The 22626-nt window shown below is 49.8% G+C and overlaps 1 protein-coding gene across 6 annotated transcripts in view; it reads left to right on the top strand.

Annotated features, from left to right (window-relative positions):
* Positions 1-20436, top strand: part of LOC135896123 (uncharacterized) — a 64270-nt gene extending 43834 nt beyond the window's left edge. For 4 of the 6 annotated variants that reach the window (XM_070540600.1, XM_070540598.1, XM_065424470.2 and 1 more), the window contains 3 exons: positions 1032-1198; positions 10470-10598; positions 19583-20436. In XM_070540600.1, coding sequence (XP_070396701.1) covers positions 1032-1198; positions 10470-10598; positions 19583-19738 — 452 coding nt within the window. In that variant the 3' untranslated portion in view covers positions 19739-20436. Of the gene's footprint in view, positions 1-1027; positions 1199-10469; positions 10599-19582 lie in introns of all 6 variants that reach the window. The other 2 variants (XM_065424469.2, XM_065424472.2) reach the window with 2 other exon arrangements.
* Positions 20437-22626: the final 2190 nt, after the last annotated feature.

Genomic DNA, 22626 nt, shown 5'->3' with positions numbered 1-22626 from the left:
ATAACTGTATAACTCAGTTCGTAATATACCAGGCGCGTTTCTTTTCAGAACATGCAGAGTTTTAAGAAATCAGCTGTGGCAGGTAAACTGTACGAAGTGCAACCGGTGAGTTCGCAAGATGTATCCGGATGAAACAAACTTGCAGGATGACAATAGTTTTAAGACATTAATTCCCGAAATATGCAATGAAATACCCGCGAATAGCGGTTACTTTTGTACGTCATTGCATAAAACGGCGGTGTGCTTAAAAAGTGGAGCAATAGTTCATTAATACCGCAACGTTCACTGCCCATATAGCTAAACCCGTGTGATCCGTACTACTTGTTCCAAGTGAATATGCTTTAAATCTCACTGGCTACAATACACAAATTGCTACGTGGCACCACAAGTAATCATTTAAAATGTTTGTTAGTAATTTTTGTTAATTACTTGATGACGCATTTTGGTTTATCGTGAGCGCAATGTCCGCCGCTTCGAGCAATCCGGCTACGGACTGAAATGCCACTATCTAACACAGGTGACTTAAAAGTTCTATATGGACTGAGAAAGAAAAACACCTCGTATGTTTACATTTTGATTTCGCCACCCCTACCTTTAATAGCTGAGCTTCGTCGAGGTCTACTTTCCCCTTTGCGTGGATGGCTGTCGGGCCGAGTAATAACTAAAGCCAGGGCTTAATCAAAATAAGTCGTAATTATAGGTAACGAATTGATCAGCCGATATGTCTTATCGCAGACGTTCTATTATGGCTTTTTAAGCACGGGCCGATGCTTAAGGCTGGGATTGTCTCGCCAGCCAGACGCCTCGAATCATTAACTACCACAGAGACAAGTAATGTGTGTACGCAGCAGCATGTATCAGCATGTATAAGTAGAAGCTATCGCTTCTTTTTGAGACATCCTCCGCTGGTAGCTGAAATATATATATATATATATATATATATATATATATATATATATATATATATATATATATATATATATATATATATATATATATATATATATATTTATATTTACTGCCGCAGGGAGATGCTGTGGAACTCATTGCCAAAGTAAAGTCGCCGGTGTTCACCTTCGCTTTGACGCTGAGCCTGCGGTTTGACATCTTTGAAGACGTAATGGTGACGAAACTGGGGGGGATCACGGTGCTCAAAAAAGTTACCAGCACCGCTCATCGCTCTCTCAGCTACGCACACGTAAGCGCCCGTTCGTCTTTGTCCCGCCATCTGTTCATCCTCGTGGACATAGTGTTTCCGTATTGCCAGCATTATGATGGAGAATCCGGTATTAAGTCCCGATTCAAGAACAAAGCTAGGTGAAGGACGCAGTGTAGGTGCACAAAGCGTTTAACCATCTCGTTGCCATCAATTTTCGAGAAAATGTGCACTTTGAGTAAGACGCGCCATCAGTGACGACGAAAAGAAAATTAACTGCCAGTGCATTTCAAGTGCCGCGGGACCGACGTGACAATTCAGAATGAAGAGTGAAAGTAGCCAACTCCCAAGTGATGTTAAACCTGTGTCTGTGAGTTTAGGCAAACGAATTTGTTGTTATCGGAACAAAGCAAAGAAATGGCCTTATCGCCCATTCGTTTGGTTATCCTGTTCTGAACATATAGGTATGCCATCAAGCAATTATTTTTATGCGAAGCATATTACGAGAGCTCAACCCAGCTCCTCAGGCGCGGCGGTGTCGCCTTGAAACCACGTGACACCGTGACGTCACGACAGAGGAGAAGTGGCTTTGGCTCAACTCTTGCAAGACGGGCTGGGTGGCAATCGAACCAGGGTCTCCGGAGTGTGGGACGGAGACGCTACCACTGAGCCACGAGTACGATGCTTCAAAGCGGTACAAAAGCGCCTCTAGTGAATGTGGTGTTGCCTTAGAAACGAGCTGTTTCTAAGGCGTGCGTCTCTTGCTCAGGCGCACATTTCGTTGCCGCGCCGAACGCTGCTTTGCTCGACGCTCACCGCGTCCAATGCGGGGCGTGTAGTCGCTGCCCTGTAGCCCATTGTCTTACACCCCTTGGCGGGTCGACGGGAACGCTGTCGCGTTCCACTCTTGAAGGCGAAGCAGTAATGCATGAGTTGTTTCTTCGTCTAGCCGAACCAAATATAGCCAAGCAACAGCAGTTCACCAGGCTAAACAGTGGTTCAACAACTAAAATAAAGGCTAGTATGCTTCGCATCCTGGGCTTAACCTTACCTAAGCCACAGCCATTTTTTCAAGTTCGTAGGAAACCGGTTGACATGAAGAACTCACTACAAAGCACTAAACAACGATTTTAACTGGTAGGTGGCACGAAAGAAAATACACACACACACAAACACGCACACACACACACACACACACACACACAAGGTGTGTGTTTGTGCGTGTTAAATGGAATTGAATTATGGAGTTTTACGTACCAAACAGCGGTTCGATTATGCGGAACGCCGTGATGTGGTAGTCCCGATTAATTTTGACCACCATGCCGGGGATCCTTAATGTGCCCCCAATGCACGGGAAAGCCGCACGGTGAAGGGGCGTTTTTGCATTTATACCCTATCAAATGCGGCCGCCGCGGCCCGGATTTCATCTCGTTACCTCGTGCTTAGCAGCGCAACACCATAGCCGCTAAGCCGCCTCCCCCCACCCCCCCCCAGGAGAAGGGAGAGGGGTTTGCGTGTGTGCGCACATGTGGATGTATTATACACAAGAGAGGATAATCAAACTGCGGCCAAGTTGCGCCGTTTTTCCAAATTTCGGAGAGAACTAAATGGCATGTAGCAATTAGAACTACTGGTACTCTGGTTCCTTGGGATAATTTCGATTTTTTGCATTTACCGCGTTTGATACTTTTGCGTCGCGTTGTGACTCCTGCAGGAATCACTGTACCTGAGAGAGAGCGTAAACTTTAATTTCAAATCAGCAAGATTTGAGTCCGGCGTCTTTTAGTGGGTCTGGGCACCCGCCGCGGACGCGGTTCCGAGACCTTGTCTCGAAGCGGCTTCCTCGGCTCGCTGGACGGCCCAGAGTTGTTCTGTCAGGTCAGAGCTGAGCAGTGCGGTCATCCAGCGTGACTGGAGGCTGGCGGTGGAAGAGACGGAGGGGTCGGCACTGCCCGACTTGTTTGTTAGGTCCCGACACTCCCATAGCATGTGATTTAGTGTGGCAACCTCGCCACACGATGTGCATCTGTTTGTAGTGTACATGTCTGGATACATGGCGTGCATGAGTCTGGGGTTTCTGTAAGAGTCTGTTTGTAATTGTATGAAGTGTACTGCTTGCGTCCTGTCTAACATAGCGTGAGGGAATGGGTATATGCGTCTTTGTAATTGGTAGTGTGCCGTGATGTCGTGAAAAGTGGTCATACGATCCTCCCATGCCCAGACGTTTGCAGTACCCCGCGGGGGCTCTTCCTCCGATGCTGCTCGGTGAGTCAGGCCTCGAGCAACGCCGTGAGCCGCTTCGTTGGGGGTGCTCATTCCAGTGTGTGCCGGGATCCACAGCAAATGCCTTCGGGTATCAATGTCGGCCTCTCCCTGGTGTATGGGATGTCGCTGGAGTATCTGATATGCCTCTTGCGAGATGCGCCCATTTGCAAAATTGCGAATTGCTGTTTGCGAGTCACAGATCACGTATGTAGCTTTGGTTTGTGTGAGGGCCAGTGCTATGGCCGCTTCCTCTGCCGCTTCGGCATGTGCCGTGTTCACGGTGACGCTCGTGAGGTGGTTGCCTCGGTGGCTAGTAACTGCTGCCACGAAACTCTTCCTGTCTCGATAGCGGGCTGCGTCGGTGAAGACCGCATCCTTGTCGTTAGAGTAAATTTTGTTCATTTGTTGTGCCCTGGCTTTACGCCTCCCCGTGTGGTGCTGGGGGTGCATGTTGCGAGGCAATGGGGGTACGTATAGTTGCTCGCGTATGGGTCTTGGAATGTCTACTTTGACGCCATGTTGCGAGTGGTATGTGATGCCGAGATTTTCAAGCACGTGTCTGCCCGGGCGGGTCTTGGATAGGCGTTCAAGTTGGGACACTTGTTGCGCCTCCACGAGTTCTTCGAGCGTATTGTGTAGGCCTAGTTCTAAGAGCTTGGTGGTGCTGACTCCAGGCGCAAGTCCCAACGCACATTTGTACGCCTTGCGTATGAGCGCGTTGAGCTTGTTTTTTTCCGCAACCGTCCAGTTGTGAAACGCTGCCATGTACCTTATCTGGGAAATGACGAAGGCTTGGATGAGTCGGATGACGCTGCCTTCGCGCATGCCCGCGTGTTTGTTGGTGATGCGTCGAATGAGCTGCATCGTGCTGGTGGCCTTTGCCGTTATCTTGCGAAGTGCTTCGCCATTGCCACCCTTATGCTCTATCATCATTCCTAGTACCCGGATTTTCTCTACTATCGGGATGGGTAGGCCATTTGATGCCGTTAATTGGATCTTTTGCTTTTCCTGGGGGGTGCAGCATTTAGGTGGGCGCCCCTTTCTGACTGGTCTATACAGCAGCAGTTCGGATTTTTCGGCCGAGCAGGCGAGTCCCGTGCCCACAAGGTAGTTTTCTACGCATTGGATGGCCTGTTGTAAACGTTGCTCGATCGCTCCGTCGCTGCCCGTTGTCGTCCAGATCGTAATATCATCCGCGTATAGCGTGTGATGCAGTCCTTCGATTTGAAACAGTTGGTCGGGCAACCCCAGCAGGACGAGGTTGAAGAGCATTGGCGAGATCACCGAGCCTTGCGGGGTGCCCGAGCTGCCGATGTTGATTTGCTCTGACTGTAGTTGCCCCACTCGCATGCGAGCGGTTCTTCCCGTGAGGAAGTCTCGGACGTAGTTGTACGTGCGCAGGCCGAGATTTAGATTGTCTATTTGTCGCAATATGGCATCGTGGCGAACGTTATCGAAGGCCCTCTTCAGGTCCAGCCCGAGGATGGCTTTCGTCGAACACCCCGGATTGTCTATGATTTGGTGTTTTAGTTGCAGAAGGGCGTCTTGCGTGGAGAGATGTCTTCTGAACCCAATCATGGTGTGTGGAAATAAGTCGTTGTCCTCGAGGTAATCCGTGAGTCTATTGAGAAACGCGTGCTCCATTAACTTGCCCACGCAGGACGTGAGGGAGATGGGGCGCAGGTTTTCCAGCTGTAATTTCTTTCCGGGTTTCGGTATCAGTGTGATATTTGCTTCTTTCCATTGTCGGGGTAGCTTGCCGTGCGCCCAGCACTCATTAATGTATTTTGTTAGTTTCTCGATCGATCCGTAATCGAGATTGCGTAGTGCCCGATTGGGTATTCGATCGGGGCCAGGGGCCGACTTGGTGTTCAGCTTTACGAGGGCCGCCTGGATTTCGGCTACGGAGAATTCCTCGTCTAGGGTGGCGTTGCTTTCTCCTGAGTAGTCTGGATATATTTGCGGTGGCGTTTGGGATATGTAAAGGCGTTCCGTATCCCGTAGGAATTGTTCTTCCGTTCCCCCGTAAGCGTGTATGATTTTGTATATGCCTTGCATGTGTGTGGTCTTGGTGTTGGCGGGATCGATCAGGTACCGCAGTATCTGCCACGTGCGACGCGTGGTGAGTTGACCATCCATCTCCGCGCATTTCTCTTCCCATTGTTGATGTTGCAGGTTAAGCGCGTGCTTTTCTATTTCTTTGTTGAGCTGTGCTATCCGTTTACGCAGTCTCCTATTGTGTCTCTGTTGTTTCCATCGGTGCTGCAGGTTAGTTTTGGCTTCCCACATGTGCAGCAACCGGGAGTCTATTGTCTCGAGCCCAGCTGTCGACGGGATCGTTTGCGTCATGCGCTCGATATCCCACCGCAGTTGGTCGGTCCACTGTTCTATATCTGTGATGTCTTCCATCTGTTGCTCATCACGATGTTTGCGTAGCCGATTCCAGTTGGTGATCTTCATTTGACGACCGGCATTGTGTTCCTGCGGACCGCCTTCTGCTTCTATGGAAATAATGTAGTGATCGCTCCCCAAGTCTTGCATGGTGTTTGTCCAAGTGACTTTGCGTGTGTTGCGCGTGAAAGTAAGGTCCGGCGTCGTGTCAGTGCTTACGCTGTTGCCCTGCCTTGTTGGTGCCGCGGGGTCGGTGACCAGCTCGAGTCCGGCGTATTGCGCCGTTGCCCATAGATTGGTGCCTTTGGGGTGATCGTGCTTGTAACCCCACGCCGTGTGCGCTGCGTTAAAGTCCCCCCCAATGAACAGCTGTTGCCCCTTGGCGATGTCGATTGCCCGTTTGAAGAGGACATGGAAGCGGTGCTGGCGGCATCTGGGACTGCTGTAGACGTTGAGTACGAAGATGCTATTGCGGGTCTTGCGTGGTGGAATTAATTCTACGAGAACGTTTTCGATGTCTCTGATTTTGGTATCGTGTTCGATAACTGTGTGCGCTCGCTTGACAAGTGTGGTGACGTTTGGTTTCTCCGCCTTGCCTGTTATAGACTGGTACCCCGCGAGTTTGGCGGGACCATTCGTTTCCTGCAGTATGATGACGTCTGGGCGTTCGGGGATCGTTTTCAGGTATTGTTGTAAGTGCGCTCGTTTGTTTTGGTAACTTCTGCAGTTCCACTGCCATATCGTGTGTTTTTGTTTCGATGAGTGTCGGGCCATGCTTATATCTTGTTACATGTGTTGCGCCGCTTCCCTATGCGACGGTACGATCGTGCTGTTTGCGGCTTCTAATCTCGACAGTCTGAGGTGAACACTCTCCAGGCTCCGCTGGATGGTACGCGTGATGGACGCGATGATAGTTTCCTCGAGATTGCTGAAGCGAGCCTCGAGTGCATCTATTCGCGCGTCGCGTATCGCTGCGCGCGTGCGTTTGGGTCGTGTTGCCTCTGTAAGGGTGGGAGTGGGTCTTCGTTTGGTATCGGGGAACTCGACCTCGTCGTCCTCTATCGGTTCCTCTTCTGTTCCCTGCGTGGCCTGAGTGGTCTGTGAGGGAGCGGGCCTGCGTTTAGTGTCGGGGTATACGACTTCGTCGTCGTCTATTGGTTGTTCTTGAGTCTCATGCATGGCCTCTGTATCGGTACCGCTCTTCACGGCATGCTGGAGTTGTTGTATGAGGTCGTCTTTTTCGCGAATCTGTGTCTGCATGTGTTCTATTTGCTTCTGCAGCGCTTGTATCGCCTGTGTTAATTTAGTTACCTCCGTCTCTGTTTTAGCGGGTGCTTTGTCGCCAGCCTTCGTGGTTGGTGCTCGTTTTCCCGTGACCGCATCTGCCCAGCTCACCTTCTCGGTGGTTTCGGTGTCTCTTGTTGAGGTCCTTCTGGGGGTGCGGCTGCGAGACCGACGTTGCTGCTGCTGCTGCCGTGGGTTTGGGGTGCGGCTCCGGGACCGGGAGCGGCCTCGGCTGCGGGTCCTGGATCTCGAGCGTGGCTTGCCGGCGGGGCTGGTGGCTTTGGCGGCCGCCTCCGCTTCCTCGTTGGCCCTGTGTCGTTCCCATTGCCTCTTTGTCACGACGTAGGGGGTCTTGTACCTTGCGCGGCAGTTGCGATCCGCTGTCATGTGTGTTCCCCCGCACAGCTTGCAACGTGGGGAGCACTGGTGGTCGGGGCCTGGGTTGAGGGCGTCACAACCACGGCACACTTTGTCCTGAGGATTGGGGCACACGTCCATGCGGTGACCGAGTCTCCCGCAGCAGTGACACATGTCGACTTGCTTGCGATACAGGGTGCAGCGAAGTAGGGCGCCGCCGTACCTGACGTAGGAGGGCACTCGTGGTCCTTGAAAGGCCACTATGACCGTCTTGGTGTTACTGAGCCGTTTGGCTGCCAGGGCGTCGGGGTTGCGGGCGTGAACGATGTTGGTGTGAATGGACTTGGCGTCCTCCTCCAACGGGATTCCCCTGATGATTCCCTTCACCGTGTAGTCGGGGGCCGTCTCATAGGCACTGACCTCGTGGCGGCGATCACCGATGGTGATGGCTTCTAGTTGTCTGTACTTAGCGGCGTGAGTAGCGTGAGGTGTACTCACGACTATGATGTTTTGGCGGTTGTTGGTGCACACCGTGTCCTCCCCTGCTTCTTGCCCCGGTACGTTGGCCGCCCGGTAAATGGCCGACGCGAGGAGCACGGTTCCGGTGGCGGCAACGTCGAGGCCTCCTCTTGGTCGTATCACGACCTTGAAATCACTTCGTGGGAGTAGTGGCATTTTACTGTTCCTGATGACTTGCTGCTTGACGTTACGCTGTCTTTGACGCGAACGCTGTCGGTCGCCGTTCGCTCCCTCGCCGGTGCGGGAGTGGGTTCCGTTCTGGGTGTTGCTTTGCGCGGCCTCGCGGTTGAATTGGGTCTTGTATCGAATGGTGCACCAACCGTTGCCTTGGAGAAACTCTTCAGGGGAGATGTCCTCCCCGTTCACTTGAACTTCCATCACCGCTCCGGCGAAGCGAGCTCCGGTGAGGGTTAGCGTGGAGCTGGTGAAAAGCCTCTGTGATTGGGAAGGAAGTCGTTTCCCACCTTGAATATGGTGCCAGTAGAATCTTGGTGACTTCCTGCACACGCTGGTGTTACATTCATGAGGTGAATGAGCGATAATCACAGCGAAATTCTTGGAAAACGGAGCCGACGTGAAGTGCGTTCGCTCCCTTCCCTGTACCTGAGAGAGTTATTATATTTTACTGCATCAGTACAAACCTCTACATGCCTGAAATTATCTTCCAGTCATAACTTCAACTGAATTCTCAAGCTGCACTTCATTGCTTTTTCCTTCGCATGAAAATTACCCTCTGCACATTAAAGGACGCCACTTGTCTTTTCTGCGAGTTACGTGAGACCCTCTAGCTCAACTTTTTTAGGTATTTTGGGGGTGAGAGACATTTTATTCATATTACAAAAATTACAAAACACATGTATACACACTATGGTCCCAGAGTAGTGAAACTGAAAACGTGACCGTCTACTTAAATCTTCTACAAGAATCCTTACAAAAATATCTCGCTGGCGCTTGGTCCCTAAAGCAAAGTGCCGCCTACTTATACATTTTCCATTTTATACCAACAGATTTATGCGCCCATTTTGACTTTAACGCACTAGCGTTTCTGTCGTACATTATCGATGGGAAGGAGCGAGACGCATATAATAATGACGATGATAACGATGATGGTTATGATACTTATTGTGGTGGGCACTGGTATATCCATCCCCTTATAAGCAAGCCCTCTTATGCAACAAAGGAGCTAACAAACAACTGACTACGCATAAAACTGTAAAACTTCATCAAATAGAATGGTCTTGCCTGTGAAAAGCAAAGCAAGTACATTCGATATTACTACATTGGAAACGTTAATTAAGAAGTAAATGACGGGGCCAGCATGCATTGAGTCATAAAATACTTCGCATTGGAAAAAACAGTCTTCAATTTCACTAGAAGAAAAGTGAAGGAAAGAAACTCTCTTACATGTATGCTTAAACCTTGAGACAAAACATTAGAGCGTAGTCTCTGTCGGGGACGCAGCCGCAGCTGGGTGTATTAAACTTCTTGTGCATGCTGCTGAGGATGTGTGATCACTAAGGTACAGAAACGACGTGACTAAGTGCTCAAGTGGCGTTCACTGGCGCATTATAATGCTTACATACTTAACTATCATGATACATCTAGTGGGAATACTACTATTTAATCTTGCAGTCTCGGTCCCTAGTCGCAACGGGCTCACCGGGTTGTCGGCAGAACTCACGTTTTTTTTTCGTTTATTTTTGTTGTTTTTTGTCTTGCTGGCTGAGTCTCTCCGCACCATTTTTCACCCTACGTGTCGACCGCGGCTTTACAACAGCTGAGCTACAGCTGAGTTTCTGCAAAAGAATATAAATAAATACCTAAAAAATAAACTTCACACTTGTAAGCGTTGAAACAGGTGTGTGTGTGTGTAATGGCTGACCCCTGCTATTGCAGAGCGAGCTCTCTCACACGTGACCACTCGCCCGCAGATAGGCAAACGTGCTGCCCGGCAATGTCTCTCCAAGCAAGAAGGAAGGACTAAACTTAGCTCTGGTTGCACCAAGCGCGGCGCGACAGCAGAACCTTCTGGGAACGGGACCTATGCATGATCGAATAATGGCTTCGTTCCTCTAAACTTTGATACCTACTAGTACGGTAGCAAAAATGTAAGCGATAGTAGCATATAAGGGTGCAACAAGTTCTTGTTACATGTGCTTTTAGCGAGGGAGTCCCCTACGCTGAGTGAACGCGTAAAGACTGTCATCTCGAACAGTGTTGTCGCAAGTTTCTGCAGTAGTGCGGCGCCCTCGACGTGTTGAATCCAGCGCTCTATTTCTTCCGCGTTTTTTTTTTCTCATTACTATTATTATTGCAATGACAAGTATATGAACACTCTTTTTTCGCTTATACTGAGCCTCGTTGTACGCAAGGAGTGGCCGCATTGATATTGCTGCGGTGAATTCAGTAATATGGCTTAACCTGATATTCGTTTTTGGTGTTCAATCGCGACGCTTTCTAATCCCCAATATAGCCTGTCTGCATGACACCGTTACAGGAGTGCGGCAATCTGCATGCTGGAATCACCGTTGACCGGATTATGACCTTCGGTGGAGGGTGTCAATTCGTCCAGTATGCGCCCATGGACGTCGCCACTTTCGAGACTTTGGAGACGCTCCAACCAAAGGTAGAGAAGTGACTGCCTTTAAAGGAAACATTAAGAGCTTTCACGCGCAACAACAAAATGGGCTGGCGAATGCCACATGTGTCTTGTCGTATATGTAACCAATAGCGGAGCGCCTTAGCTCGTCCGCGAGCGTGTTAGCTCTTGCACGATAATAGGGAATTTTAGTGCGTCCGGTATTCCGGCAAGCGCGGGCGGTTTGCCGGTTGAGCGTAGGCGTAAACGTGAGCGGCCCGATTCGTGGCGCCAGCTGGTGGTGCAAACCTCAACCACACAAATACAAAGCCAATTACTATATTCTGTTCAACTGCTGATGTAAATTTTCAACAGCGGCGTAATCGTCCTCGCCATTAGGTCACTGCCGAAAATTTACACCAGCAGCGAAGCAGGACATAGTGGGTTACTCCAATTTTAGCTCTGTGTTTGTCTGGTTGCACTCTACGCTATCAGGTGGCAGCACCACTCCGAGCGCTAACGTTTACGCCCCCGCGAATCCGGCAATCCGCCCAAACCACCCCCGTTTGCCGGAATAGCAGACACGCTCTCTAATAGCGCGATACCGAAGAGGTGTGCGGCAGGAATAACGCTAGTGGCAACATCTTGTGGGGAAGAGCTTAACCAGCCTGCACGCAAAGCTAAAAGTGCGGTTGCTTACCATATTCTAGTTAACTGATGGTAGAAAACATTTGTAGTGACGTAATTGTTAACGTGCTGTGCTTTGTGATTTTCCTTCGGCAACAACACTCGCGGGATAAAAAAAAAAGAACGAATTTCAAACGTACTGTAATTGAACACAGTACCACGAGATGTCGCTACCACATTATCTGCCGCCGTACAAAGCTCCGGTAGCCCGCTAATCCGCAAATGCAAAGGATTTACATACGAGGTAAAGCTCTCTAATATCGAAAGCGGCACACTTTTGAGCCTGTCTGTACGAGCCGTCTTTTTATTTTAGCTCCACTGCTTTTTTTTATTTGCCTGAGGCAGATAGCACAATTCTAACCCTTGATATATTTAATTACTAGACGAGGGGGCCATTGCTTCTAAGAGAAATCAATATTCTGACTTGAATAATTAACATATTTACGTTACTTAATGTTTTATTTGATTACTTTACGGCATATATTTAAATTTTGTAGCTAGTGAGTATGCAAGGCACACTGACTTAGAAATAATTCTCAGGGCTGCGCCAGTTTCCAGACAATTATTTTAGAAGTGCCCGGCGAAATGCTTGAGTGATGAAATTACTCTCGTGCTTCAATGGATAAAACAACGCTTTCTCGAAAATTTAAGTGAAAGGGAAACAATAGTGGACTTAGAGCGCAAGTTCGACGTCGCATACCCCGAAACAGATGTCATTCTCAGAATGCATTCCAAATGGACATGCCTAGCATATTCACTGAACTACAATTGGTCTATCGAAATATGCACCGTAATGTTTTAATTAAAAAGTTTGAGATTACGTAGGAATAATCGCCGCCACGATTTTTTCTACTATGTTCAACTGTCTTGTTTTTGTGTTTCATGCGCTTGTTGTACTCCATTCCTGCAATAGCCTTGAATAGGGCTGTAATATTTGAAAATGAATAAACAAATAAATCATGTAATTTAGACAAAGTGTTAGAATTTCGCTACCTACCACTGACCATTCTTTAAAATTTGTGCAGCTAAACAAAAGCGCGTAGTATACGTTTTACCCAGACGCAACCAGCCAAGTGATGCTCTCACAAGCTCCACAAGAACATGGTATATTGCTACGGTTAAAGTTAAACAGGCTTTATTTAAGGACCGAGATTGATGGTGAACTAAAGATGGCGTCCCGAGGCTGCACACGCATGCACACGCTAACGTCGTCTTCTCCTCGCCCGGCTCATGCCGTAGCAATCCCCGGTTGCCAGACGAAGCCCGCTGGGCAAGTCCAAATCACTCGGAAAGCGTAGGGTGAAACCGCTTAAGACGGGCAACATGTTCTAACTGGGTCCGGCTAGACCGACGACCAGCCGACGTCAAGCGTGCCACCACGTACGTCAAGTCACTCAAGCGATCTACAATGACGAATGGGCCCGTGTACTGGGGTAAAAACTTTTCGCATAAGCCACGTTTACGTTGCGGAGTCCACAACCACACAAAGTCTCCTTTGGCGTACGAGACAGACTGATGTTGGCTGTCATGGCGCTCTTTCGATCGGTCTTGCGATACCACAGTGCGAAGACGAGCGATACGCCTGGCTTCTTCGGCAAGACAAAGCGTCTTGGCAACAGAGTACTCGCTGTGAAAGTCAAACGGTAGTATAGTGTCAATGCAGCTTAGCGGTGAACGTGCGTAAAGGAGATAAAAAGGACTGTAATCGGCCGTCTCATGCTTTGCAGTATTATAAGCATAGATGATGAAGGGGAGTACGTCATCCCAGTCCTTGTGATCGGAAGATACGTACATGGCCAGCATGTTAGTTAGAGTTCTGTCGTACGTTCCACGAGCCCATTTGTCTGAGGGTGATAAGGCGTTGAATGACGGAACTGCGAACTGCAGAGACGAAGCAGTTCTTCTACGGTGTCCGCAACGAACTGACGACCGCGATCGCTAATGATGACAGGGGGGGTCCATGTCGAAGAATAATGAATCGAAGCAAAAACGTCGCAACGGACGCAGCTGTTGAAGATGGTACGGCCGCCGTTTCCGCGTAATGGGTCAGATGGTCGACACATACGATCACCCATCGGTTGTCGTTAGATGATCGGGGAAATGGGCCCAGAAGATCGATACCCACTTGTTCAAATGGCAGGCAAGGTGGCGGCAGAGGTTGGAGAAGACCTGGCGGAGCGGTCGTAGGGCGCTTGTAGCGTTGACATTGTTCGCAACTGGCGACGTAGTGCTTGACTGTGGCCCGCATTTTGGGCCAGTAAAAACGCTCCTGTGTCCAGTTCAAAGTTCTTACGAATCCTAGATGACCAGAGGTTACATCGTTGTGCATGGCTCTCAGTATGTCCGTTCGCAGACTTTGCGGCACCACCAGAAGGAAGCGTGCTCCTTTAACCGCATAATTGGTCTTGTAAAGCAGGCCGTCACGGACACAAAATCGACCGGTGGCTCCAGGACGCGATGCGGCTACAAATAGAGGTTCCAAACTAATATTATTTTCCTGCTCTGCTTTGAAAGTCATCGAATCTGGGAACGTAGAAGAAATGGGAGCAAAACAGTCATCAAAATTGTCTTCGTCACACTCCGTCGTCGTCAGAGGAAGGCGGGAGAGACAGTCCGCATCTGCGTGGCGACGCCCGGACTTGTAGGAAATAACGAAGTCGTACTCCTGCAGTCGAAGAGCCCAACGTGCTGGTCGTCCACTCGGGTCACGGAGATTCACCAACCAGCACAATGCGTGGTGGTCAGTAATGACAGTGAACGGGCGTCCATAGACATAGGGTCGAAATTTGTGAACAGCGAAAGCAGCTGCCAAGCATTCTTGCTCGGTCACAGTGTAATTGCGTTCCGCCTTAGTCAAAGAGCGACTAGCATAAGCCACAACGTGTTCAGCTCCTTGATGACGTTGCACAAGTACGGCACTGATGCCGATGCCACTGGCATCAGCGTGCACTTCCGTAGGTGCGGATGCATCGAAGTGACGCAATATGGGCCCTGACGTTAGCAGAAATTTTAGCTGGCGGAACGCGTCGTCGCAAGCCGATGTCCAGTTGAAAGGGACGGCTTTTTGGAGCAGACATGTTAGGGGGTACACCACGTCAGCGAATCTTGGGACGAAGCGACGAAAATACGAGCACAGGCCCAAGAATCTTCTCAACTCCCGCACTGACTTCGGTGCTTCGAAGGAGCTGACTGCCTCAATCTTCCGTGGATGTGGCCTCACACCGTTTTTGTCGACCAGATGCCCAAGTACTAACGTCTCGGTTTCCCCGAAACGACATTTCTTGGAATTTAGGATCAAGCCGGCTTGTTTGACACAATCCAGAACAAGACTGAGACGGCTGTTACGCTTACACAATGTGCTGCCAAAAATCACCACATCGTCGAGGTAGCACAAACAAATTTCCCATTTAAGTCCTCGGAGGATAGTATCCATGAATCGTTCGAATGTTGCTGGCGCGTTACAAAGGCCGAACGGCATAACGTTAAATTCATAAAGACCGTCTGGTGTCACGAAGGTCGTTTTCTCCTTATCGTCTGGGTGCATGGGTATCTGCCAATACCCTGATCGCAAATCCAGTGATGAAAAGTAGGCAGCGGAATGTAAACAATCGATGACATCATCAACTCTAGGAAGTGGATACACATCCTTTTTGGTGACTGCACTCAGTTTCCTGTAATCGACGCAAAACCGCCACGATCCATCCTTCTTCTTTACTAAGATCACTGGTGCTGCCCACGGACTAGAAGACTCTTGAACGACATTATTCCGCAGCATGTCTTTCACGTGTTCAGCAATAACTGTCCTCTCGGTTGAAGAAACGCGGTAAGGCTTTTGCCGAATGGGGTGCGCAGATCCGGTCTCAATTCTGTGGCGAGCACGAGAATGCGGGAGTGAAGCCTGCTTGTCGCCTTGTGTGAAATCGAACACAGAAAGATGTGCCCACAATACTTGTGAGAGAGCGCGGCGCTCATGTGAGGGCAGTGCCTTGTTGATCATTCGTAGGATCTGCTCTTCAGAAATGTTTCGTTGGGGATCGCTAGTATGAGACTGCTCCTCCTCGCTTAGAACTGTAATGGAGCTATAAGTAATCTTGTCAAATTCAGCAAGCTTCATATCACGCGGGAGAACGGCAGGGACACAAGAACAATTTAAAGCCCACAAATTTGAGGTGCCATCCACTACTCTCACGACAGAGCGTGGTACAAGTACATCTTTCTTTGCGCAGCTCGACGTAAGTGGCTGGACTTGCGCGTCAAACGATGAAAGGTCGGCAGCAGCGAAATTGACAGGGATACGGGAGAGCGACCAAGGCGGTATCAGCAAATCGTTCGAAACAACACAATAGTTTTTCACTGGTAAGGATGTGTCAGCAAGGGTGGCGAGAAGCGCGCTATTCAAAGTAATTTCGCCTGTGCCACAGTTAACGGATGCACCACAATCCTGAAGAAAGTCCATCCCGAGAATCACATCATGAGTGCATAGCGGTGGTACGAGGAATTCTGTTTTAAGATCTTCTCCTCCGAATAAAACACTTGCAACACAAATACCAAGGGGAACTAGGCACTCTCCACTGACACCACGAAACGTCACACCATCATTCCACGGGAACATAACTTTCCGACCCAGCCTCTCCTTGAAGGTCACACTCATGACGGAAACGGTAGCACCAGTATGCACTAATGCTGTTGCAGGTATACTATCAATTAACACACGCACTTTGTTCTTCACCATCATAATAGGCAGATTTCGCAGAGACGCAGACTGTCCGGTGACCTTACCTCCATCGGCCGCGCCGGCTAGTTTTCCGACGGCTGTGGTGACGCAGCACGTCGCCGTGGTGACGGTGAACGGCGTTGGCGACTGGTTGGGGGCGTCAGGCTGCGGTCTAAAGCTGGCGAGCCACTCCTTCTACTATATTGATGGAAGGCATGCCGGGGTGGCGCGCCTGTGGCGTTTGCACTATCAGGGTCTGTCGGCCAACGGTCGTCATAACTGTCACGTTCAAAATTAGGTCAAGTTGGTGGTGGGCCATATCTTGTTGTCTCTCGGCGCCGGCGACAAAAACGAGCAATGTGTCCTGAGGCGCCACAGCTGTAACACACAGGCGATGCGCGACCGACGTTGTAAACCTCGGGGTCAACCCTGGGACGCTGAGAATAATAAACGCGATCTTCCGAATTCCGATTCGTGGTGGTAGCTCGACGAGCTCGTTGATCGTGCATCGCGTCGTCGGGAAAGGTACGTCGGTGCTGTCACAGTTGATCGACTCGACACTCTGCAACGCCTGGCATGGCATACAATGCGGACACAGCTGATGCATGTTCTTGAGGTTGGTTGGGAGCACAGCCAAGCAGTTCGACATCCGCCACTTTGGTGTGTCTTTCAAGTTCTTCGCGGACAATTTGCCTTATAGTTGCCGCAAGTTCACATTGAAAACTGTGGTTGTCATTGTCTTCAACGCTTGCCACCGTTGTGACATTTGTCATCCTGCCGAACTTAGGCGTGATACGGCACAGCTTCAAGGCCTCAAATGTGCGGCAATGCTTGGTGAGGTCGGCGACCGAGGCGAGACTCTCCTTTCCGATTAAATAATTGTACACATCCTCGGCTATGCCTTTGAGAATGTGTCCAACCTTGTCCTCTTCGGACATTGGAGGATTGACCGTTCTGCAAAGCTTCAGGATTGCCTCAATGTACGTAGTACAGTTCTCACCTGGGACTTGAGCACGCTGAAGCAATGTCTGCTCCGCCCGCTTCCTTTTCGTGGTGGAATCGCCAAAGCACTCGGTAAGGTGAGTAACGAAGCTGTCCCACGTTGTGCAGATATCTTCATGTTTCTCGAACCACACGAGCGCAGTGTCTGTGAGGAACAGAACCACATTGTCGAGCTGAGCCGTGGCCTTCCAGCCGTTGTACTTGCTCACACGCTTGTGGTGGGTGAGCCATTCCTCCACGTCCTCGCCGAATTTTCCTGAGAAAGGGCGGGGCTCCATCTGATGCATCCAGGCGCCGGTTGTTCGCACTGGAGCTGCCAGAGAAGGTTGTTGGTCACCGCTGTGGGACATAGGGATCTCAAGTGGTGTTGAGGGCAGTCGAGCGAGGCGTCGGCTCCGGCGTGGTACTTGCTGCAGCAGCTCCGTCGTCTTGGTCGAAGTACCCCGGCATCTCCACCACAAAACTGCTACGGTTAAAGTTAAACAGGCTTTATTTAAGGACTGAGATTGATGGTGAAGTAAAGATGGCGTCCCATCTTTACTGATGGCGTTTTAGATTTAGCAATATCTAAATATACTATGTGGGCCAGATGCTTTGGCAAAGAAGCAACTCGATGGCGGGACAACAACGTAAATGCACAACACGTGGCACTGACTGTCTCCCTGTGTTCCTGAAACTACATCCCATATTCGCACTACACATCCCCCTGCCCTTCCGCTTTCATCACCACAGTAAACCAATGATGTCACACTTTCGCCTGGGTGAAAACATACAATTGCCACCATGAAGAAGGACACAGAAATGTAGGAACTTTTACGATTAAATGGGCCAGCACGTCTGATAGCTTTTAACTACGTGTTCGATCTAATAATGCTGGCCAAGCGGCTGAAGAAAAAAAATCCAGAAGACACTACACAAACACGATAATGAGACCACTGGTGTATGTCTGACTACCGAATGGCGTACGTCTTTAATAGTATCTTGCATCGCGCTTGTTTTCTTTTGTATGCGTGTGTGCGCGCGCACGTGTGTGTGTGTGTGTGTGTGTGTGTGTGTGTGTGTGTGTGTGTGTGTGTGTGTGTGTGTGTGTGTGTGTGTGTGTGTGTGTGTGTGTGTGTGTGTGTGTGTGTGTGTGTGTGTGTGTGTGTGTGTGTGTGTGTGTGTGTGTGTGTGTGTGTGTGTGTGTGTGTGTGTGTGTGTGTGTGTGTGTGTGTGTGTGTGTGTGTGTGTGTGTGTGTGTGTGTGTGTGTGTGTGTGTGTGTGTGTGTGTGTGTGTGTGTGTGTGTGTGTGTGTGTGTGTGTGTGTGTGTGTGTGTGTGTGTGTGTGTGTGTGTGTGTGTGTGTGTGTGTGTGTGTGTGTGTGTGTGTGTGTGTGTGTGTGTGTGTGTGTGTGTGTGTGTGTGTGTGTGTGTGTGTGTGTGTGTGTGTGTGTGTGTGTGTGTGTGTGTGTGTGTGTGTGTGTGTGTGTGTGTGTGTGTGTGTGTGTGTGTGTGTGTGTGTGTGTGTGTGTGTGTGTGTGTGTGTGTGTGTGTGTGTGTGTGTGTGTGTGTGTGTGTGTGTGTGTGTGTGTGTGTGTGTGTGTGTGTGTGTGTGTGTGTGTGTGTGTGTGTGTGTGTGTGTGTGTGTGTGTGTGTGTGTGTGACGTGCACCCATTGCATGGTACAGTGGGGCGCAGTTTCGCATTTCGCCCTCGTCTAGCTGCCGCCACCGATGCCTGGATTTGATCGCGTGAGCTCGTGTTTAGCAGCGCATCCATGACTAGTAAGCCACCACTGTGGGTGGGAAGTCAGTATCGGCCACGAAAGTATACCGGAGATGACATTTGTGAAAAATCCTGGATTCTCTAAAGCTCTCGGCACCTCAGCTCAAATTCGTAGTTCCAGTCTGTAATGCCTTTGGAATCTGCGCGGTGAGCAAATATAATCAAGCGCAGGGCTGTTAAGGAGCAGGGGTTCACATTTATTGTAGAGTCTATGTATCTAAAAGCTTTTGCGGGCGGCGGCGTAGCCTCTGCGGATACGCAAAGCATCTGCGCCAGCTGCTTCTATAGCTTTCTCGTGCATAATATGCGTAAGTGACGTGTATAGCATATAGATGCATATATAGGAACGTTGAATTGAGCTACTGGTACTGATTCGTTTACCTAACAAGGCGCGAAGAAACGATGACGCCTAGAACACGCGCGAACATAGGGCGCAAGTAATGGAGTTCACTCAGAAATCATATTTCTTGCTTAGCACAACTCATACTCGCCGAAAGTCTCAGCTGGCTTCCGTCAGCCTCAGACTCTGGGGTCAGTCGGAGTCTGAGAGGGTTGATACATGAATGCGATCGTGTGCACACATGCACAACAATGTCGAAAATGCGAGCACTGGCTAGCAACTGATCGTTTATGCGAAAACACGCTTTGCCTACATAGGAGCGCGCATTTACGCACATGCCATGCGTGTTCCAGAACTGCATCGCCCGTATTCCGGAAGTGCGAATATCTGACGTCATTGTTTTCGAAAAGCACAAGAAAAAATCAAGCCAATGTGCAATATAATTACGGATAATCATACCGAGAATGAATGAATGAATTATACCGACTACGCAGAATGATACGGTGTTCGGTTTCTTCTATGCGCAGATGAGCCTTGCCCACTTTACCCTGGATGTCTCTACGGCCTCCGGTCACACCGTCGGTTGGCTTGTTTACAACGTCACCGGTGGACTAGCACCCCCATTATGCGGAGGGAGTCAGCACCGTTTGAAAAAAATACGCGAAATGATCGACACGCGCTGAGCTGCAAGCGGTCTGCCGTTTGTGGACTGCCATCTCATCGTTTTTTGCGAAGTTGACATCTACGTTCTCTTTGTTTACGATGTCTTCTTTTACCCGAATTTCGTGTAACGACGAACCTTATACGGTTCCCTGTAAGAGACCCCGAAGACGAAAGCCATTAGGACTCAGGCGAGTCCCTAATCGAGAAAAGATTAGTGCAATTCAGTCAAATGACGAGCTGGATAGATAGAAAAACGGCTCTTCGTTATCTTCCTTTCTTCCGTTTCCTGTGTTTTTCTTTTTTATTAGTAGGCCCTATGCTTTCTACTTCGCCCATTTTTCTGTCTTTGTTTGCCGGACTGCTTGTTGATACATATAGCACCGGCTCAAGAAATTTTGTTGCATAGGACGACCTGGTGGTTCCAGTGAGACCGAACTTGAACAATACTGAAGGCGGAATGCCTTGGTCCTTCTTTGTTCTGAATGGTCAGACAGAAGCTTCATATGGACAGAAGACAGCTTCTGCAAAACCCATGTCGGACTTGTATGTGAGTGTGTGTAAAATGTATGCGGGTCATTTCCAGCAAGACGATGGCTTTACCATAGCCGTGAGCCCTCATCCATATTAATTCTGATGTCCGTAAGCGAAATCTTTATTATATTCTAACGCGACTTCTAAACTACTAAAGTTTCTTTACTAAAGTTTCTTCTTCTTCTAACGCGACTTGATTTCTTTCTTTTAAACTGTCTCTGTTTTCTCTTCAGTTACAGAAAGGGCAACCCCGTAGCCAGATTTCCAGCCTGTCCTCGGTTAACAATGTGTTCTGGAAACACGGAACGTAGTTTCGCCCAGCGCTACTAGAAGAGAGAGAGATAAAACTTTATTGTGTCCTTGATGGGGTTAACGGGTGGCGGGGGTCGGGAGACTAACCCCCAATCCTCCCTTCCTCAGACAGCGGCCAGTTCTTGCTTTCTGGCGGCGTCTTCGGCCATCCGGACGGCCCAGAGCTGCTCCTCTGGGTCCAAGCTGAGCAGCAATGTCTCCCACTGCTCGGCCGTACTAATGATGCGTGTGTTAGTGCGGGAGGTGTTGGTGGTTGAGGCTTTGGGGCATTGCCAAATAATATGATTAAGGTCGGCGCGGGCTTTGCACGCTTTGCAGAGTGGTGAGTACGCATCGGGGTACATGCGGTTGTAAAGCACGGGGTTCGGAAAAGTTCGTGTCTGAAGGAGACGCGAAGTGGTGGATTGAGACTTAGTCAGTGTTTTGTGTGCTGGTGGGTAGCGTAACCGCTCTCTGTGGTAGTGCAGTAGAATTTCTCCGAACGTGACCATTCGGTCCCGCGCGTGACCGCGATGCAGAACAGAGGGCTGGTCGGGATCGGAAGACGCAGGAGAAGGATGATGCGCCCGGTGTGCGAGAGCTCGGGCGGCATCGTGTGCGGCTTCGTTTCCAGCCAGACCCGAGTGACCAGGGCCCCAGATGATCTGCACGCGGCGTTGCCTGGAGGGAGGAGTGCCAGAGAATCTTCTGCGCTTGGGGTGCTATTAGTCCTCTTGCGTAGTTACGAAGGCCGTTTTTGAGTCGCTGATGATGCAGTGTGCATTGGTAGCCGCGCAGGCCAAAGCGATGGCCGTTTCTTCTTCTACTTCGGGTTGCGTGGCGAATATTGATGCGGCCGCGGAGAGGTGGTACTGCGAACCCGCGACTGCGACGACCGCCATGGCGTTTTGGTTGGGGTAGTCTGCTGCGTCCACGTAGGTTACGTCAGCGGCTTGGTCGTAGCGCTTTTGTAGTTTAGCTCTTTCTGCACGTCGCTCCGGATTGTGTTTAGGGTGCATATGGCGAGGTATGGGTGGGATAACTAGCTGATCACGAATGTTTGGAGGGATGGGTACTTTTGGTCCGAATTGGGTGGTGTAGGTTATGGGGTGCCTAGAATGTGCCTGCCCGTGGTGGAATGGGCCAGTCGTTCCTATTGGCTAATACGGTGCCCTTCAATAAGCTCGTCTATGGTGTTATGAATGCCTAGGGCGTCCAGTTTCTCGTTAGAGGTGGTGATGGGAAGATGTAGGGCTTGTTTATAGGCCCTCTTGATCATGGTATTGAGTTTGGACTTCTCAGTTGCATTGAGGCTAAGGTACGGGGCGACATAGGTGATCCTGCTCAAGGCGTAGGCGGTTACCAGGCGTATGAGGTTGCTTTCCTTCATGCCGTGATGTCGATTTCCGATGCGTGCAATGAGGCGAGTAGTTTGGAGTACATGATTATCTAATTGCTTGAGTATCTCCGTGTTTCTGCCGTTTTGTTGGATGCGTAAGCCAAGGATACGAATGCTAGGTACTGTAGGTATGCGTTGCTGGTGCACGCAGAGTTCCATCTCGGGTGGGTGAGGGTCTGGACGTCGACCTCCCCAATTAGGCTTGTACAGAAGGAGCTCCGATTTCTGTGGGGAACACGCCAGGCCGCGCGGTTCTACGTATGCAACGACCTCGTTGATGGCTTGCTGCAGCGTGTCTTGGATGCCTGTGGGATGAGTGCGGCATACAGTGGGACATACAGTGGGCATACAGCGCTACTAGAAGTAAAGTTTAGTTTCGGCAGCGTCCTGATTAGATAGAGTGAAACCTAAATGTAATGACCAATAAATGTGACGGAACTGCTGTAGCTTTCCGTGGCTTTTAGGGGCCTTCAATAGCATGGTTGGCATCCAAGTTCGTTTTAACAATGTTTTTATAGATATACATAACCTCCTAGTTGACGCCTGCCCAAGTAAATTACTTCCTTCTATTTCATGGGAAATGACAGAACAATCATATTGCAACGGAACAATATGAGCGATCACGAAAAGGCGAGCAGTGTGAAGACGACGACGACAATTAGAAGCTAGCGCGGGCTGTTGCCTCTT

This window comes from Dermacentor albipictus, chromosome 6 (assembly GCF_038994185.2).
Source record: "Dermacentor albipictus isolate Rhodes 1998 colony chromosome 6, USDA_Dalb.pri_finalv2, whole genome shotgun sequence".
NCBI lineage: Eukaryota > Metazoa > Arthropoda > Arachnida > Ixodida > Ixodidae > Dermacentor > Dermacentor albipictus.
This window is presented reverse-complemented; position numbering and strand designations above follow the sequence as displayed.